We start from the raw sequence: 19,867 nt of genomic DNA on the forward strand, positions 1-19,867 counted from the left end.
TCTTCCTCAAAATCACCCTCTCCTAACCTTCCAGGAATTTCTGACTTCCAGCCTTGCCTCTCAATCCTTCTTAAAAAACCTTAATCCTACTCCCAACATCACCACTGCTGAAGCCCAGGCTATCCGTGATCTGAAGGCTGACCAATCCATCGTCATTCTTCCGGCGGACAAGGGTTCCACGACTGTGGTACTTGATCGTCGGGAGTATGTGGCTGAGGGACTGCGTCAGCTTTCAGACAACACTACTTACAAAGTTTGCCAAGGTAATCCCATTCCTGATGTCCAGGCGGAGCTTCAAGGAATCCTCAGAACCTTAGGCCCCCTACAAAACCTTTCACCTGACTCCATCAACCTCCTGACCCCACCAACACCCCGCACCCTTACCTTCTACCTTCTTCCCAAAATTCACAAACCCAATCATCCCGGCCGTCCCATTGTAGCTGGTTCCCAAGCCCCCACAGAACGCATCTCTGCCTACGTAGATCAACACCTTCAACCCATTACATGCAGTCTCCCATCCTTCATCAAAGACACCAACCACCGGAAACCATCCTTGTAACCATTGATGCCACTTCCTTATACACAAATATTCCGCATGTCCAGGGCCTCGCTGCAATGGAGCACTTCCTTTCACGCCGATCACCTGCCGCCCTACCTAAAACCTCTTTCCTCATTACCTTAGCCAGCTTCATCCTGACCCACTACTACTACACTTTTGAAGGCCAGACATACCAACAATTAAAGGGAACAGCCATGGGTACCAGGATGGCCCCCTCGTACGCCAACCTATTCATGGGTCGCTTAGAGGAAGCCTTCTTGGTTACCCAGGCCTGCCAACCCAAAGTTTGGTACAGATTCATTGATGACATATTCATGATCTGGACTCACAGTGAAGAAGAACTCCAGAATTTCCTCTCCAACCTCAACTCCTTTGGTTCCATCAGATTCACCTGGTCCCACTCTAAATCCCATGCCACTTTCCTTGACGTTGACCTCCACCTGTCCAATGGCCAGCTTCACACGTCCGTCCACATCAAACCCACCAACAAGCAACAGTACCTCCATTATGACAGCTGCCACCCATTCCACATCAAACAGTCCCTTCCCTACAGCCTAGGTCTTCGTGGCAAACGAATCTGCTCCAGTCCGGAATCCTTGAACCATTACACCAACAACCTGATAACAGCTTTTGCATCCCGTAACTACCCTCCCGACCTGGTACAGAAGCAAATAACCAGAGCCACTTCCTCATCTCCTCAAACCCGGAACCTTCCACAGAAGAACCCCAAAAGTGCCCCACTTGTGACAGGATACTTTCCGGGACTGGATCAGATTCTGAATGTGGCTCTCCAGCAGGGATACGACTTCCTCAAATCCTGCCCTGAAATGAGATCCATCCTTCATGAAATCCTCCCCACTCCACCAAGAGTGTCTTTCCACCATCCACCTAACCTTCGTAACCTCTTAGTTCATCCCTATGAAATCCCCAAACCACCTTCCCTACCCTCTGGCTCCTACCCCTGTGACCGCCCCCAGTGTAAAACCTGTCCCATGCACCCTCCCACCACCACCTATTCCAGTCCTGTAACCCGGAAGGTGTACACGATCACAGGCAGAGCCACTTGTGAAAGCACCCACGTGATTTACCAACTGACCTGCCTACACTGTGAAGCATTCTATGTGGGAATGACCAGCAACAAACTGTCCATTCGCATGAATGGACACAGGCAGACGGTGTTTGTTGGTAATGAGGATCACCCTGTGGCTAAACATGCCTTGGTGCACGGCCAGCACATCTTGGCACAGTGTTACACCGTCCGGGTTATCTGGATACTTCCCACTAACACCAACCTGTCAGAACTCCGGAGATGGGAACTTGCCCTTCAGCATATCCTCTCTTCTCGCTATCCGCCAGGCCTCAATCTCCGCTAATTTCTAATTTCAATTTGCCGCCGCTCATACCTCACCTGTCTTTCAACATCATCTTTGCCTCTGTACTTCCGCCCCGACTGACATCTCTGCCCAAACTCTTTGCCTTTACAAATGTCTGCTTGTGTCTGTGTATATGCGGATGGATATGTGTGTGTGTGCGAGTGTATACCTGTCCTTTTTTTCCCCCTAAGGTAAGTCTTTCCGCTCCCAGGATAGGAATGGCTCCTTACCCTCTCCCTTAAAACCCAAATCCTTTTGTCTTTCCCTCTCCTTCCCTCTTTCCTGACGAGGCAACCGTTGGTTGCGAAAGATAGAATTTTGTGTGTATGTTTGTGTTTGTTTGTGTGTCTATCGACCTGCCAGCGCTTTTGTTTGGTAAGTCTCACCATCTTTCTTTTTAGATATAATCAATGTAGATTGCTATAAACAAAGATTGAATATTTAGATTTGCAGCTTAATATAAACTTTCACCAATTAGACTAACCGGTGGTGCAAAGGGCATCTGTTGAGCAGCAACAGGGTTGAATCTCTGACCAGGAAAGGCTCCCATTCCAACACCAACACCTACACCAGCTGCACATGCTCCAACATTTGGGTGTCCACTTGTGAGATCAAATGGCGAATGATCATCATGACGACGCCAGCTCTCAACACCCACACGACTAGCAGTGGACAGTAGCTCATGTGCATCCTCAAGAATCATGTTGCTTGCACGCAAGGCATTCTCGATATCTTCCTTCTGTAAAAATGCAATAATAACCAAACTTCAGTGTCGAGATAGCTGTTACTCAATTACAAATATTTTTTTTACAAAATTGTTTTAACATGTTTGCTGTCTCCATTCAAACTGCAAGAAGTTCTGTCTTTTTGCTCTTTCTTTCTTTTTTGTGGAAGCATAACTATCCACTGTAAACATAAACACTAACAGAGGCAGAAAAATACAATGAAGCAGACGCAAAGCTCAACATTTATTTTGCAAAAACTGTCTGGCAACAGAAGAAATGACAGATGCAATATTATGATAATCCTGAAACCCATACAGCAGAAATGACTGCAGCTCATTAGTTGTCATTTAACATATTTGAACTAATCTCATCATCATGAGGGTCACCACACCAATCTCAACCAACACCAACACACTTCTCATCAAATTCAATGAAATGCCATTTGACCTGAGGCATATATACATACCTTACAACACAAATACTTAAGTAAGCAGTGAAACATTTCCCTTTTACAAACGATGCAATTCTACAAATGATTTAGAGAACAACATAAAGATGTTCTTCCGAACAATATCGTATCTGTAAGAAACTTTTGAATTTAGCAAACATGTACTTTGATATATATTCCATATCACAAACTTTAAATTGCTTTCAAACACTGTTTCTGTGTACCATCCCTACTCTCAATGTCATTACACCTTGGACGTCAGTATTAATGGAGATCACTGAAAAATTATTAGCTGACAGTACTGGAATGCTGTTGGCAGCAGACCTGAGCTAGAAGAGATGCACGAGTCTCCGAGCTCTCATGAAAGTTATTGAGCATGAAATAATAGTTATTTTAGCACAGGTTACTCATTAAATACTTACATAAGTGTGTTTTTAAACTTACTATTAAAGGTTTTAATTTTCTGTACACACTGTTAATGAAAACATGAAAAGATGTAAGTTCAAGTTGTCATATTTTTTATGTATTGGCATAGGGAACTTACAGAATCTCATTGTACTGTTCTGTTTTTGTTCCAGCAATATTTCATATTACCGGAAAGTATCGTAAATTTTAAGTTGTTCAATTCAGAAATGTTGCATTAGTAGTTATCTTAACTTTCATAAACATGTTTTCTTGTTTATCGGTCATTTAACTGACTTTCTTATTAAACTACAGGGTGGCACAAAGAAACATGAAAATCTGGAATATTATAAAAATGAACGAAACTTATTTGATGTTTAAATGCTTGTTCTAGAAGAGTTGGAATCTCATTAGGCATTACTTTTTAAAAATTACGTCATTCAAGTGTTGACCATTCTGTTGACTCTGAAGCTTTAGCACAATGTAGTGCAATATGTTCTATGGGATATTGAGGATGTTTCTTCATTCTGAGTCTTGAGCTGGGTAAAATTAGTCTGTCTAGTTTGGTAAACAACACACTTCAGATGTTACCACAAAAAGTAGTCATGAACTGAAGTCTGGATGTCAGAGTAGACAAGCAAAGTTAGCATTCTTTGAAACTATGTAATCTCTAAAGAAACATTCCACTACAGCCATGGAATGTCTGGCACTGTGTTGAGGTGGCTTCACCCTGTTGAAACCATGTGTGCTGAATGTCAAGATCTGGAAGAGAATGGAGTCTTGAAGCCAAAGACGTCATGTAGACATAAAACTGAGACAACACATTGAAAGTAGTGTTTCCTTCTTCCTTGAAGTAAGAGCCAATCATTCCACAACACAACACTGCACACCGTACAGTAACTTTAGCTCTACGTAATAGATGCCGGTGAAGTGCAAAATTATTTGTTTGTGACCAATAATACATGTTATGCAACTCATGTACCAACTTAGGTGAAAATGGGTTCTGTCTGACACTGAAAAAGTTTCAGTAATGTTAGTATCCTGACTGGTTTTAACTAACAGGTTTTCACAAAACTGCACTAGCAATACAGAATCATTCATTTCACTTCTTGAATAACCTGAACTTTTAAGGATGAAATTGAAAGCTATGGAGTATTCTTGGGACACATCAATGTCCGAGCTCCAATGACAAGGTAATTTTTCCACCAGATGATGAGGACTCCTTAGCACTGCAGCATGCACAGCGTCAATGTTTTCTAGGGTACATACAGCCAATGCATGCCCAATAAGTTTCTTGTGAAGAAAAAACTTTAATGCTAAGTGAAATCTCATTCATTGTGAAGCTGTCACAGTGCCACCACGCTGGTAAAATACTTTCACAATGACCCACACGATCCATAGCATTTAAGAGTCTGTTACTACTGAACAGTCTGGTGTTTTCCCCTACTTATTGAACATTTACACAGCTGCCAACATCAACTACAAATGTTCCTGTTTCTCTGCATCACAATGTATTATTTTTATCACAAGTGAGAAGTGCCTGTATTGGCACTGAATGTTAGATCCAGGGTTTGGTGTGATGGGTGCTATAGTATTTTTTTTTTCTCCCCCCCTCTATAAGTTGATTGTAGTGGTGTGGAAACTGGAGGAGTAAACGAGGCCCTTCAGTGGTTTTGTAGGATATGTAGTAACGATATGAAGACAGCTGAACAGGAGCCTAAAATTGCTGCCCTTCAGGCTGAATTTTACAAGGGTAGGAAATATCTGGACAGATTAAAGAGGAGTAAGGGTAAAAAGAGGTGGGAAGTGGCAACTGGTAATAGAAGGAACAGGCTTATAACCTCATCTGATAGCTTTATGGTAAATGTGACAAATAAGTTTGAGCTCTTGCTTCAGTTAGAAACTAATGAGCCTCATGTAGATAGGGCACAACAAACTTTCAGCAGTAGATTGATAAGTAAGAATACAGGAAAGCCAGTAAAGAGAAAGGAAGTTTAATTGTTAGGTAGTTTTCATGCCAGACATTTAGGCCAACTTTTGCAACATTATCTTGGATCAGAATAGTAGGTCACTATCCCTCCCAGCCTAAAGCTGGTGAGGAACAGATGACAGAGGGTTTAGGATAATTTTGCAAAGACTTCACCAAATAAACAAAGTCACTATAGTGCGTGCACAGGACAAGAGTACTGAGGTACAATACAGAGTGTGACTTGGGAAGATTGCCACAAATGAGCCATAGCAATGTTGAGTTTGTATCTGTCCCGAAAATCCTGACCAACTTCATTTGACCTCTATAAAAGAGGCTTATGTGATGCAGGGTCACATACTGGCATGGTTCCTGTTGAGTAGATGGAATTTTACTAAGCACGCCTTTCACCACAACAGGAAAGGGAAGGATAAACAGGCTGGGCTAATAGCAGAAAATTTATGGGGGAAGGGGGCAGGCAGTTGGTGGCACTGTTGTAAGTGGTAAAATATAAGTGGTTACAGATGCAGCACTGGTATCTTACTGGTATCTTACCATTTACGTCACGGGCATCAACACCCCCCCCCCCCCCCTTTAATTTTCTGCTACACAGAAATATCAGTCGCTTATGAATGAAATAAATAGAAAGTGCAAGGAAGCTAAGACAAAATGGCTGCATGAAAAATGTAAAGAAATGGAAAAAGAAATGACAGTCGGAGGGACTGACTCAGCACACAGAAAAGTCAAAACAACCTTCGGTGAAATTAAAAGCAAGGGTGGCAACATTAAGAGTGTAATCCAGAATTTAAAAAAGGTCTGGAAGACTTAAGATCAAATAAGGTAGAAGGGATAGACAACATTCCATTAGAATTTCTAAAATTAAAGGGGGAAGTGGCAACAAAACAACTATTCAGGTTGGTGTGTAGAATGTATACGCCCAGCGACATACCATCTGAGTTTTGAAAAAACATTCCAAAGATTGCAAGATCTGACAAGTGCAAGAATCACCACACAATCAGCTTAACAGCTGGTGCATCCAAGTTGCTAACAAGAACATTATACAGAAAACTGGAAAACAAAACTGTGGATGTGCCAGATGATCAGTTCGGCTTTAGGAAAGGTAGAGGCACCAGAGAGGTAGTTCTGATGTGATTGATATCAGAAGCAACACTAAAGAAAAATCCATGTCCACAGGATTTGTCACCCTTTAAATCGTGTTCAACAATGTCAAATGGTGTACGAGATTCGAAATTCTGAGAAAAACTGTGGTAAGCTAAAGGGAAAGACAGGTAATATACAACACGTACAAGAGCCAATAGGGAACAATAAGACTGGAAGACAAAGAATGAAGTGCTCAGATAAAAAAGGGAGTAAGGCACAGATGTAGTCTTTCACTCCTACTGTTCAACTACAAAGCGAAGAAGCAATGACAAAAATAAAATAAAAGTTCAAGAGAAGAATTTAAATTAAAGTTGAAAGGATATCAATGATATGATTCACTGGTGACACTGCTGTCCACAGTGAAAGTGAAGAAGAATTATAGCATTTGTTAAATGGAATGAACAGTCGAACGAGAACAGAACATGGATTGAGAATAAATCACACAAGGGTGAAAGTAATGAGAAGTAGCAGCAATGAGAACAGCGAGAATGTACCATCAGGACTGGTGATAATGTACTAGATCAAGTTAAGGAATTCTGCTATCTAGGCAGCAAAATAACCAATGACGGACGGAGCACGGAGGATATCATAAGCAGACTAACACTGGTAAAACAGCCATTCCTGGCCCAGAGGAGTCTACTAATACCAAAAATAGGCCTTAATTTGAGGAAGAAATTTCTGCTAATGTATATTTGGAGCACAGCATTGCATGGTAGTGAAACATGGACTGTGGGAAAACCAGAAGAGAGAAGAAATGAAGTGAAGCATTTGAGATGTGGTGCTACAGAAGAACACTGAAAATTAGGTGGACTGATAAGGTAAAGAATAGGAAGTTCTCCGGAGAATCACGAGGAAAGGAACATATGGGAAACACTGACAAGAAAAAGGGACAGGATGGTACAATATCTACACTGAAGAGCCCAAGAAACTAGTACACCTGAATAAAATCATGTAGGGCCCCCGTGAGCACGCAGAAGTGCTGCAACATGAAGTGGCATGGACTTGACTAATGTGTGAATTAGTGTTGAAGGAAACTGACACAATGAATCCTGCATGGCTGCACATAAATCCATGAGTATGAGGGGGTGGAGACCCCCTTCTGAACAGCATGTTACAAGGCATCCTATGTATGCTCAATAATGTTCATGTCAGGAAGGTTTGGTGGTCAGCTTAAGTGTTTGAACTCAAAAAGAGTGATCCTGGAGCCACTTCGTAGCAATTCTGGACGTGTGGAGTGTTGCATTGTCCTGCTGGAATTGTCCAAGTCTGTCAGAATGCACAATGGACATGATTGGATACAGGTGATCAGACATGATGCTTACATACATGTCACCTTTCAGAGTCTCTTCTAGACATATGCGGAGTCCCATATCACTCCCACTGCACACACCCTACACCATGACAGAGTCTCCACCAGCTTCAACAATCCCCTGCTGACACGCAGGGTCCATGGATTCATGAGGTTGTCTCCATACCAGAACATCTCCTTCCGTTCAATACAATTTGAAACTAGACTCGTCCGACCAGGCAATATGTTTCCAGTCTTCAACAGTCCAATGTCGGTGTTGACAGGCACACGTGAGGCATAAAGCTCAGTGTTGCGCAGTGATCAAGAGTACTTGAGTGGGCCTTTGGCTCTGAAAGCCTATGTCTATGTTGTTTTGTTGAATGGTTCACACCCTGTCATGTGTTGGCAGCCCAGCATTGGAATCTGCAGGAATTTTGAGGAAGGATTGCACTTCTGTCACGCATTATCTTTTTCTGGGAGCAGTGATGCCAGTGATTTGATGTTTTACCAGATTCCTGGTATTCACAGTACACTCGTGAAATGGTCATACAGGAGAATCCTCACTTCATCACTACCTCGCAGATGATGTGTCCCATCGCTCGTGCGCTGACTGTAATACCACATTCAAACTCACTTCAACTTTGATAATCTGCCATTGTAGCAGCAGTGACTAATCTAATAACTGTGTCAGACACTTGTTGTCTTACATGGGCGTTATCGACCGCAGTGCCATATTCTGCCTGTTTACATATATCTGTATTTGAATATGAATGCCTATAAAGATGCTTTGGCACTTCAGTGTATTAGGATATAATGGAGTAACTTTCACAAAACTAAATGGAGCTGCAGAGGGTAAAAACTGTAGCTGAAAACAGTGATTGGAATATATGCAGCAAATAACTGAGGACGTGGGTTGCAAGTGCAACCCTAAGATGAAGAGGTTGGCCCAGGAGAGGAATTCGTGGCACACCACTTCAAATTAAATCCGTTCATTCAGAGGACTGATGACTAAAATAAAGAGTCACAGCAGCACCTTTTTATGGGAAGGGAGGGCAGAAGGAATGCAAGTTTTAAGAAAGGTTAGGATCGCAACAACCTTCAGTCTGGAAGGGAAAAAAAAAACACACACACACACACACACACACACACACCAATGACTTAATTCTGGCATGTTCCATCAGCAAAAGCAGCTATTGGTTAAAAATTTTCATTAATTGGTGCAAATTTTATTTCCACCCAATTTGCACATTAAGAAGTAAAATTAATGAACTACTTATTTGTATCGATGAATTAAGAGTCATCTCTGGAACATCATGTGACTACTGGTACAAATGGAGAAATGGAAGTTGCTACTTTTATCAGGGATTGTCATAAATTTTGCTGAGTAGTGTACAAAAATATGCGCTACAAAAGCAGAATTTCATAACAAATCCTTCAAATAGCACGTGTACCAAGCACCGCACATAACTGTAATTTGCTCATAAATCACCTTGAAGCTCTACTGGTATACTTAAAGAAAAGATGGGCGAGGTGGGAGAAGGTGGGGAATTGTTTCTGGTGATTTTAACCAAACCTTTCTTGAAAACATTTATAGTAAGAATCTATTACAGTCAGTAACATTATCACTGAACTTAATTCCTACCATAAACTTCCCAACTACAGTAAATAATTGCTCACAAAGTGCCATAGTAATATTTTTGTACAAGGGTTTTACGAACAAAATTGTACTACAAAAGCGATCATCAATCACCTCTCAGACCATGATAGGCAGTTCCTTTTGTTATATGTTAATGCTGAACAGGATCTAAAATCTTACTAAATTTGAATTCAATTCAAGAAGGTATTCATTAGCCCAAAAGTTGATTACTTTATAACACTCCTCAAAGACACGAACTGGAATTATGTACACTGCGCTCACGGCATGAATGAGGAACTTACCTTACCTGAATACTATTTTCCCCCGGAACTAAGCCAGAATAGACCAATGTCTACAAAGACGCCATGGATTACTCAAAGGACACAGGTGTTGAGTAGGACGAGAAGGAAATTGTATGTTTCAGTCACAAATAGCTCTGATGTTGAAGCTGTAAGTCATTACAAGACATACTGCAAAATAAGTTTGTAATACAGAAATCAAAGCAAGTGCGATGAGAAATAACTAATTACATCAGGTAGTAAAAAGCATTTCACAGCAGTTACTGAAAAGATGGGGTTACCAGGTTCAGCAAATGCTGCCATGGAATGCTTCATCCAATAATTACCAATAACTTGAGTAATATGCATATAACCCTCACTATATGCAAAGAAGTAACGTCTACCATAAAATCGAGAAAATAAAAAACTAGTGGTTATGACAAAATATCAACGAAGTTAATTCATGAGTGTGCCTCTGAGTTTAGTGATATATCAAGGTATCTGTGTAACCAGTCATTTGCTAGTGGAGTATTTCCTGAATGGTTGAAATATGCATGGTGAAGTTTTATAAAGGAGGTAAAGAAATACTGTAAAATTTCCGTCCAATTTCAATTTTAGGAGAGGTTATATATAATCAGCTTGTTAATTACCTGACAACAAACATGTCAAAACCACAATCTGGATTTTTAAAGGGTTCTGATATTGGGAAGGCTCTCTACAAATACAGTGAGAATATGCTTAATTTATTACACAATACAGGCTACTGGTATATTTTGTGATGTGTCAGAGGCATCTGACTGTGTAATCACAATATCCTTTCCTATTATGCTGAAACAGGAAATGCAGCAAAATGTTTCAAATGCTATATTTCTGACAGGAAACAAATGTTTCATTAGGAAAGAGACATGATTAAATTATCAGGTATCATCCACATGGGAACAAATTACATGTGGTGATGCACAAGCTTCCATCTTAGGGCACTTACTTTTTCTCACTTGCATCGATGACCTTCTCCTGTACCATTACTACATGCCAAGTGTGTTTTGTTTGCAGATGATATAAAGGTTGCAATAAGTAGCAAATCAACTGTAAACTTTGAAGAATTGATTAATGAAATTTTCATGGATATTAATAAATGGTTCCTAGCTTTCGAAATGTGGTGCTACAGAAGAATGCTGAAGATTAGATGGGTAGATCACATAACTAATGAGGAAGTATTGAATAGGATTGGGGAGAAGAGAAGTTTGTGGCACAACTTGACCAGAAGAAGGGATCGGTTGGTAGGACATGTTCTGAGGCATCAAGGCATCACCAATTTAGTATTGGAGGGCAGCGTGGAGGGTAAAAATCGTAGGGGGAGACCAAGAGATGAATACACTAAGCAGATTCAGAAGGATGTAGGTTGCAGTAGGTACTGGGAGATGAAGAAGCTTGCACAGGATAGAGTAGCAAGGAGAGCTGTATCAAACCAGTCTCAGGACTGAAGACCACAACAACAACAACAACAACAACAACAACAAAGCACTCAACTTTGAAAAAAACCCACTACACGCAATTTAGAGCTTGTCTGACAGTTCTCGGCAGTATATGCCTAAAATATGATGACAGACAGATAGATAGATAGATAGACAGATAGATAGATAGAAGAAGTTAACAATATAAAATTCTTGGGAGTACAGATTTATGATAAATTCAACTGGGAGGATCATACCACAGTAATGCTGAAGTGCCTAGAAAAATCTCTATATTTACAATGCGAATATTGTCAGACATATATAACAGAAAAATAAGAAAGCTGGCATGCTCTGCTTACTTTCATCACACTATGTCACATGGGATAACTTTAAGGGTAACTCCTCATGCAAGTCTACAGTTTTCCTGGTCCAAAAATGAGTAACACAAATTATTTTTGGCATGAACTCAACATCCTGCAGATGCCCGTTAAGGGAACTAGGATACTAATTACTGCTTCCTAATATAACTACTCCTTAATGAAATTTGTAATTACAAACAATTCCTTTTTCAAACCGACAGCTCAGTTCATGGGACTGATACTAGAAATAAGAATAATCTTGACAAAGATTTTAAGTCACTTACTTAAGTCAGTAGCTTGCCAGCAGTAACAAAAAGCTTAACTAGTAATAAAGTTCAGTTCAAGAGGAGCCTAAACGATTTAATGGTGGCTAACTCCTCCAGTTGATGAATTTTTACTAGAACCAACTGCTGTATTGTGTGTGTTTGTGTGTGTGTGTGTTTTATGTACAATCTGACTTCAGTACAAATTTGGTACAATAATGCAATCACTGTAGATCAGTGTTGTAAAATGATTCTTCTATTTGATGGTGCATGGCTACTACAGCCTAAGAATAACCATATGCACATCAGAGTACTGAACATCTACATATTTTGTGAAACGTTATTTGTTACTTTTTAAATTTTTTTAAAACTTACTCCACACCCATAAGAGCCATTTAATTTAAGATCAGTGGACGGTACTTCAACATATTTTTCTTTTGCCCAGCATAGTGTGGAACTCTATGTGGCATGGATTCAACAAGTTGTTGGAAGTCCACTGCAGAAATATTGAGCTATGCTGCCTCTATAGTTATCCAGAATTGTGAAAGTGTTCTCAGTGCAGGATTTTGTGGATGAACCGACCGCTCGATTATATCACATAAATGTTCAATGGGAATCGTGTCAGGCAATCTGGGTGGCCCAATTGTTCACACAGATTGTCCAGAATGACCTTAAAACCAACCACGAGCAATTGTGGCCAAGTGACAGGGCGCATTGACATCCATAAAAATTCCATTACTGTTTGGGAACATCACATCCATGAATGGCTGCAAATGGTCTCCAAGCAGCCAAACAAAACCAGTTACATCAGTCCATTCCATGTAAACACGGCCCACATCATATGAAGCCACCACCACCTTGCACTGGGCCTTGCTGACAACTCGGGTCCATCACACTCGAACGCTACCATCAGCTCTTATCAATTGAAATTGGGACTTATCTGACCATACCACAGTTTTCCAGTAGTCTAGGGTCCAACTAATATCGTGATGAGCCCAGGAGAGGTGCTGCAAGCCACGTGTCACACTGTTAGCAAAGGCACTTATGCCTTTATGCTGCTACAGCCCATTAGTGGCAAGTCTTGCCGCACTGGATACAATTGTTGTATGTCCCTCATTGATTTCTGCGGTTATCTCATGCAGTGTTGCTTGTCTGTTAGCACTGACAACTGCGAAAAAGCTGCTGCTCTCCATTGTTAAGTGAAGGCCGTCGGCCTCTCTGCAGTGTTAGCAGTGCAAGACACAGGGTGTATACGGGGACAAGGAAAAAAAATTCCCGGATTATTCCCGGATTTCTCCCGGATATCCCGTTTAAAAAATACGCTTTTTCCCGGGCGAAAATACACTTTTTCTGTGCTAACTGACAGATTTTCCGTAGATTTTCCCTCGGGACTGCAAAACTTATCAATTCTTTGAATGGTTAACGTTTTATACAATCGCGTAGAGCTTCCCGAAAAAAAAAAAAAAAAAAAAAAAAAAAAAAGACGGGCAGAGAAGTTTTGGAGAGACTTATAACAAAAAAAGAGACCTTTGATTTGCAGCAACATATACGTTGCATATTTTCGTATTACGAAAGTATAAATTCGAATTGCACCAAACACAGCGCGTTAGTTTGCGGAGCGTTGAAACCGAGGTTGCGATGTCCTTTTGTAAGCGAGTCATATCTCAAGCCACGAGATCTCGTCAGCCGATGACAGCAGCTATTCAGAGCATAGGACACGTGTTATAGTCAGCCAATAGCAAGATCACTGGTTAAATAGCGGGAACACTCAAGAGGAAAAGTTAACGGTTTACATTAATGTACACAGTACCGTATATCTACAATAAAAGCTAAGCTTTCACATATAATATTAGTTTCTAAGATTAACACGCTACAACAGAAGCTTAGCTTTCACATGTAATATTGATCTTTTTTGCGTGTGTTATACTTTAAGATACATCACACACATGTGTCAGTAAATTTAATATTATGACATAAATGTCTCGGCTCGAAACTCTTGTAAGTGGCTGGTCCTCAAACTGTTCAGTTTCGAACGCTCTGTGGTTTAGATATCCATCCCACTTTCTCACACGTAACATAATTCATCTTGCGTAAAAAGAAATTTACTTTGAAAGTAACGCTTTTCTAACCACCGTTCGCAATACTATCCGAAGACTGTTAGAAATAGGTTCGATTTACCAGTTTCCAGAGAGCACCAGAAAACAGGCATTATTGTGCGTGTGCAACTGCAGTGGTGTAGGAAGCCAGTATGTTCGTGTTTATAAAGCACTAAAAGAGCTTATATTACACCATAAAAGAAACAGGGCATCAGAGGGTACTCCAAAGAGCATCGGAATTTCGTAAACCATACTAAAATGCATAATTCAGCTTGAAGTGCGAATTGCCTTTTGCCAGATTCACAATGAAGTATGTCCCATCTGATATTAAGCTTTTCAGTGTGGTTTTTGGGATGTAAATTTTCTCGGAGTACCAGTACTCTACGATCTCATTTTTGGTTCTTTATTATGGCATAATGCCATATATGGCAGAAGATGATAACGTGCACTTGAAATTCAGCGAAAAGTTGGAACTAGCCAATACTGTAGAATGAAACACTTCGTTTCAAGTAAAATGATTGCCTCAGCGGAAAGATTAATAAAGCCAAATTTCTTTAGCAAACTTGCTAAAATAACTTCACTGTTCTGCAAGGCGATTAATGCTTGACTGCTACTAACTTGGAAATAAAATAAAATCAGAAAACTGAAATTAATAATATATTTTTGCTCTCCATAATTATGTCAATGTATTTTAATTCACTTGATAGCTCCCCGGCCACAGAAATCCGTTTGGTTTTCATTTGACTTGGGAGCTGTACACGAAGAGAAGCAGCGAAATCACTTAACGTAAACACGCGTCACGTGGAGGTTAACCCCCTCCCCACTACAACTCAGACAACTCTGTGCAAGTGTGAATCTGGCAGCTAGGGCGCGTGAGAAAAAATTTTTCTCGTTTGCATCTGGCTGCTTGCTACTGCTACAGACACAGCTAACAGCCAAACTTCAAGTAGAAGGAGAAGGTACTGCTTATACGGAAGTCAAATGCGCATGCGCAACAGACCGCTGGCAATTGGTCAAACGAACCTAATGTGAACAGTTGTGACGTCATGCTCATAGCAAGCAGTTTATTGTTACGAAGAATTACAGTCTGCGCCCTACGGCCTTTGACATATTTTTGCTATTTGCAAACGCTTGTGCGTGCACGGTTTTTTGTTGTAAATTGCACATTTCCTTTGTCACTAAAGTTTTATTTTTTTCCCTCTCGTTTATATTTTATTGCTGCAGTATCATTCTCCAGTAGCAGGATACAATAACATTCTTTGCTAGAGAATCAATTCTGCAGCCAAAATTTAAAAAAATTAACTGAAAGCTAAAACAATGAAAAATTCCCGGGTTTATCCCGGTTTTCTCCCGGATGAAAAAATTCCCGGGTTTTTCCCGGATTTCCCGGTTGTCCCGGGTCGTATACACCCTGAAGACAATGCCTGATATTTGGTATGCTTAGCACACTCTTGACACCGTGGATCTCAGTACATTGAATCCCCTAATGATTTCTGAAATGGATTCCCATATGTCTAGCTCCAATTTCCATTCTATGTTAGAAGTCTGTTGATTCCCATTGTGTGGCCATAATCACTTCAGAAACCTTCTCACATGAATCACCCGAGTACAAATGACAGCTCTGCCATTGCACTGCCCTTTTGTACATCGTGTACATGATACTGCCACCATCTGCATATGGGCATATTGCTATCCCATGACACTGTCACCTCAGTGTGTATACTCTGCAGGAAGAGGTTTCGTAGCAGAGAGTGGCGCCATTAATTACCGTCCTGGGTAATTTAATGAATTAGGTGTAGTAAAGGACAAATTCAGTTTTCCAATGTGGAATTTTTGTGCGTGACCATCTCCACTTCTTTGGACTGTTTTCCAGTTTTGTTTATGGAGGAGATGAATGAAGGGAATTGCAACAAACCAGTTGGGGAAGATGTAACGACTTTTTCAAGTGCTTGTTTCCTATCTGGAGGCTGCATCATAGTCTCGAAAGTAGCAGAGTTCTGCAGGGAATTTGTGAGTGATATGGGAATAGTGAGACATTTAACCCTATCTAACGGCTCAAGACAGGGATTGTTACTCTTATTTTAGACCTGTTTTAATACTGTGGCAGTGTAGAGAATTAATCTAGGTTTGCCAACAAATAGGCAGTACATTATCTAATGTGTTTTGCATGCAGCGAATTGCCAATGAGTACGTGGAATCTGCCTGTAGGGTTGCGTGGAATATCACGAGCTGTTACGGAATATCCATTCATGAAGCGGAAGGAACATTTCAAATGCAGTTGCATGAATTATAACCATGATGACATAAAAAAACTGACTGAAAGGGTGTACGAATCTCATGTTACTATTCACCACACATTTTAGAAAGTAAATAATAAATCTGAATTTTTTTGCCCTAGAGACAATTTGACATTGCATATACAATTATCACCAACATCTTAAGAGAGCATCCTACATTGCATAAACTTCACATAGCATTGTATAAATCTGTTGATTCAAATTCAGTCATTCAATTCAAACTGAATCGTCATACTGACTTGTCAGGTGATATACATTTTCACGTGAAATGGAAGACATTAATTTTGGGTACAGAGTGGATTGACGACATGTGGGTAAAAGCTAATCATAGTGTTCCAGAAAATTGGTCCGATGTTAAGAGGAACTGTGGTCCCACTGGTAGAAGAGGTAGTCGATTTATACTTGGTATATTATGAGGAGCATTTAATAAGTAACGCAACACTTTTATTTCTGAAAGCACATTCATTTTATTCAGGATTCCAACACACCATACTATTCCCCACTCCTTTGGCTACAAAATCCTATTTTTCAACATACTCTCCATTCAATGCGACAGCCTTACAGCACCTTACTGGGAGGGCCTGAATGCCTGCATGATACCCCCTCTACTGGTCGACTTTGGTGTCAATGTCTTGCTGCATCAACAAATGGTCTTTCATTGTCCCTTTTGGTCTCCTCTTAGGTGGCAGGCAGTTGAGCAGCAGGGTTTTTGACTGTAATCTGTCAATCATCTACAATGAGAGCGTCTGCACATTCCAACACTGCGACTCGCTGGCACACGGCAGTCTGGACAGGTTTGCGCAAACCTGATTGTAATGATGACAGACATCTCATCCACTGAATGACAATGCCTTTGCTCACTGACAGGTCTCCGTAGACATTCTGTAAGCACTTATGATTATCTTTGATGCTCTAGTTTTCCACCAAAAGAAACTCAATGACAGCTCTCTGCTTGGAATGCACCTCTGTTATGAATGCCATTTTGAAGGCTACACACAGTGCCACCACCTAAATGAACTTCATGAAACTATTGTGGCTGAAGTGGCAATAATCCACTATGTCCCACAATAAATTCTGCATTTTTTCCAACTGAAATTGGCCAAGAAAAATAAGTGTTGCATTACTTTTTGAATGTCCCTCATAGTATATCCCACTGTTTTATCTCCAGCAGTCAATTGCTTTTCAGGTAGAAGAAAACACATAGAGGTGGACCGCATGCGCATGCACGTACACCACTATACAGAGGGTGGATGAAACATAAATACGCCTTCAGTAATAAAACTTTTGCTATTGAGGACGTGACTGAAGTGAGTAGCACAATAATTGTGGCACCTTTGTTTTGTTTCTGTAACACTCTACACCCCGAGCATTCTTCACGAGTCTAAACATGCTGCAAGTCATATTTACAAGACAGGAAGCTAGGCACAATGTACAACAGCAATCCAATGCATACTGGTCAAACCAGCACACAACTGTGCTTAGGTTTCACTAGTACCATGTTGCACTCTTCTATTACTCTATACCGGCATTCTTCAGTTTGAGGGAGCAATGATGGAGCCAAGCCTCATCAAGTATGATTGATTTTGTCAAAAAAGGCATGCCCTGTTAGAAGCATACGAAGCAGCTTATTGTGCTTCATTTAGCAGTTAGACAACCCAAATAACTGGCATTTTACAGAATTGCAACTCATTCTTATTGAATGACTGGACGCTTATGTGACGTTTCTAAGAAATTTCAGGCATAGATAAGTGCCCATCACTTCTGATGAGTTGTCGATTAGCCTTGATGTTCTCTGCTGTAGTGCAGTATTGCTGAACATGGGCAATGTTTTCAGCATATTCTCATACTTCTTTTTTCCTAAGTCCAAACAACGGATAATCCTGGACGGTATAATGGCAATATTATGAAAAGGATAGCTGCAACTCATAATATAGCAGAGATGCCGAGTTGCAGATAGGCACAAAAAAAGACTGTCAAACCAAGTCTTCGGGCAAACAGGCCTTCATCAACACACACACACACACACACACACACACACACACACACACACACACCTCTCTCACACGAATGACCGCAGTGTCTGGCAGCCTGTGTGTGTGTGTGTGTGTGTGTGTGTGTGTGTGAGGGGGCATGTGTGTGCTGTCTATTCTGGTGACCTATTTGTCTGAAAACTTTCTTCTCACTTCTTATACCAGAGACAGCACTTTGCAGCTCTAGCTCTAGCTCTAGTCCATTAACTCCTGGTGTATGTTATTCACAAGGCAATTTATACATACACTGTATCTTAAAATTACCTTTTATAACTGCCACTTTAATGCAACTGAATTTATTTGTGTACAAAGGAAAGGAAAATTATGTTTATTATTACCTTAATCAATATTTTGTCTTTGTGTGTATATTAGCTTGGTCATGAGCACTCGTGCTGTTTCTACTACACGACAAGTATAACTGAGTAATTATTATCAACAAGGTATAGCGAGTCGAGGCACACAGTCTGTACAGTCCTTAAATGAGTGTAAATAAAAACCTGAGACTTTGTTAATACATTTATCAGAAGGGATGAAGTCAAACAGTGCAAATAGTAAAATGATGATTTTGTTGTGCCAAAAAAGTTCATTATCACTGAAATTGCAAGACTTACTTCTCAGGACCTAGAAATCTTGTAGATCTCTTGAAACAGGGTGTAATGGAAATTACTAAATGCCCACAATGAAAAAGCTAAATAGGCTTTTAACCATGTGATGACTGCCCAATTCAGATCAATGCAGTTGCCTGCAGGTAAATAGCAGTGTAGATACATACACAAAAATTTAAATGTTACAGTCTTTTCATCTGAACCAAGCAGCAGATGACTGTTGCTATGGCAGTGGTTGTCACAGATGTCAGTAAGCAGTGATATCAATTATAGTATTGAAATCTGCATTATTAACCACATACCACTGAAGATGTCGAGTGTGGTGCCAAGTTAAAAACAGGTAGGAATATTTTGATATTTTTAAAACAGAATATCGCCACTGATAATCTCGCCCTGAAGAGCAGTTTTCACCACTGTCAACTGTTACCGCATTTCTAAACTAAGTGCGTTTCGGAGGTTTGTGATAAATTCTTCAATTGTGTCCACAATTCTATATTTATGAACTTGAACAATTCGCAGAACTCCAATAAGACGTAAACATTATGATTTTGCAATTCTTGGAATTCTCTTTTCAGTTATAGAAAAGCTGCTGGTATTGTTGCCAAATTTTTATTACACATTGGCTGGACTAGTTTTCTATTTTGACACAATAGGTTGATTTTTTTTCTTCTTCAAATTTACAACTGTCATCAGTAGCATTCATATAGATTTGAGGCTACACTAAAGAGCCCAAATCTAAAACCTATTTTGTTTAAATATATTTGCCCTTATAAATAAACCCAGTTCACATATATGAACCTTTATCTCGGGTTTATCCTAAATGACACTTCTCTATTGATAAGATCATTCTACATTTTCATTTTCATGATCTTGAAATCAATATAATCTAAATAACATATCACTTAAAGATATATGCAATCATTCATT

General features: G+C 40.2%; 1 protein-coding gene across 1 annotated transcript in view; it reads right to left on the minus strand.

Annotated features, from left to right (window-relative positions):
- Positions 1 to 19,867, minus strand: part of LOC126162448 (protein Gawky) — a 294,019-nt gene that overhangs the window by 86,984 nt on the left and 187,168 nt on the right. Inside the window, exon 15 of the mRNA XM_049918963.1 lies at positions 2,417 to 2,671. Within this exon, the coding sequence (XP_049774920.1) occupies positions 2,417 to 2,671 (255 nt within the window). The remainder of the gene's footprint in view (positions 1 to 2,416; positions 2,672 to 19,867) is intronic.

Source organism: Schistocerca cancellata, chromosome 2, assembly GCF_023864275.1.
Source record: "Schistocerca cancellata isolate TAMUIC-IGC-003103 chromosome 2, iqSchCanc2.1, whole genome shotgun sequence".
Taxonomy (NCBI): Eukaryota; Metazoa; Arthropoda; class Insecta; order Orthoptera; family Acrididae; genus Schistocerca; species Schistocerca cancellata.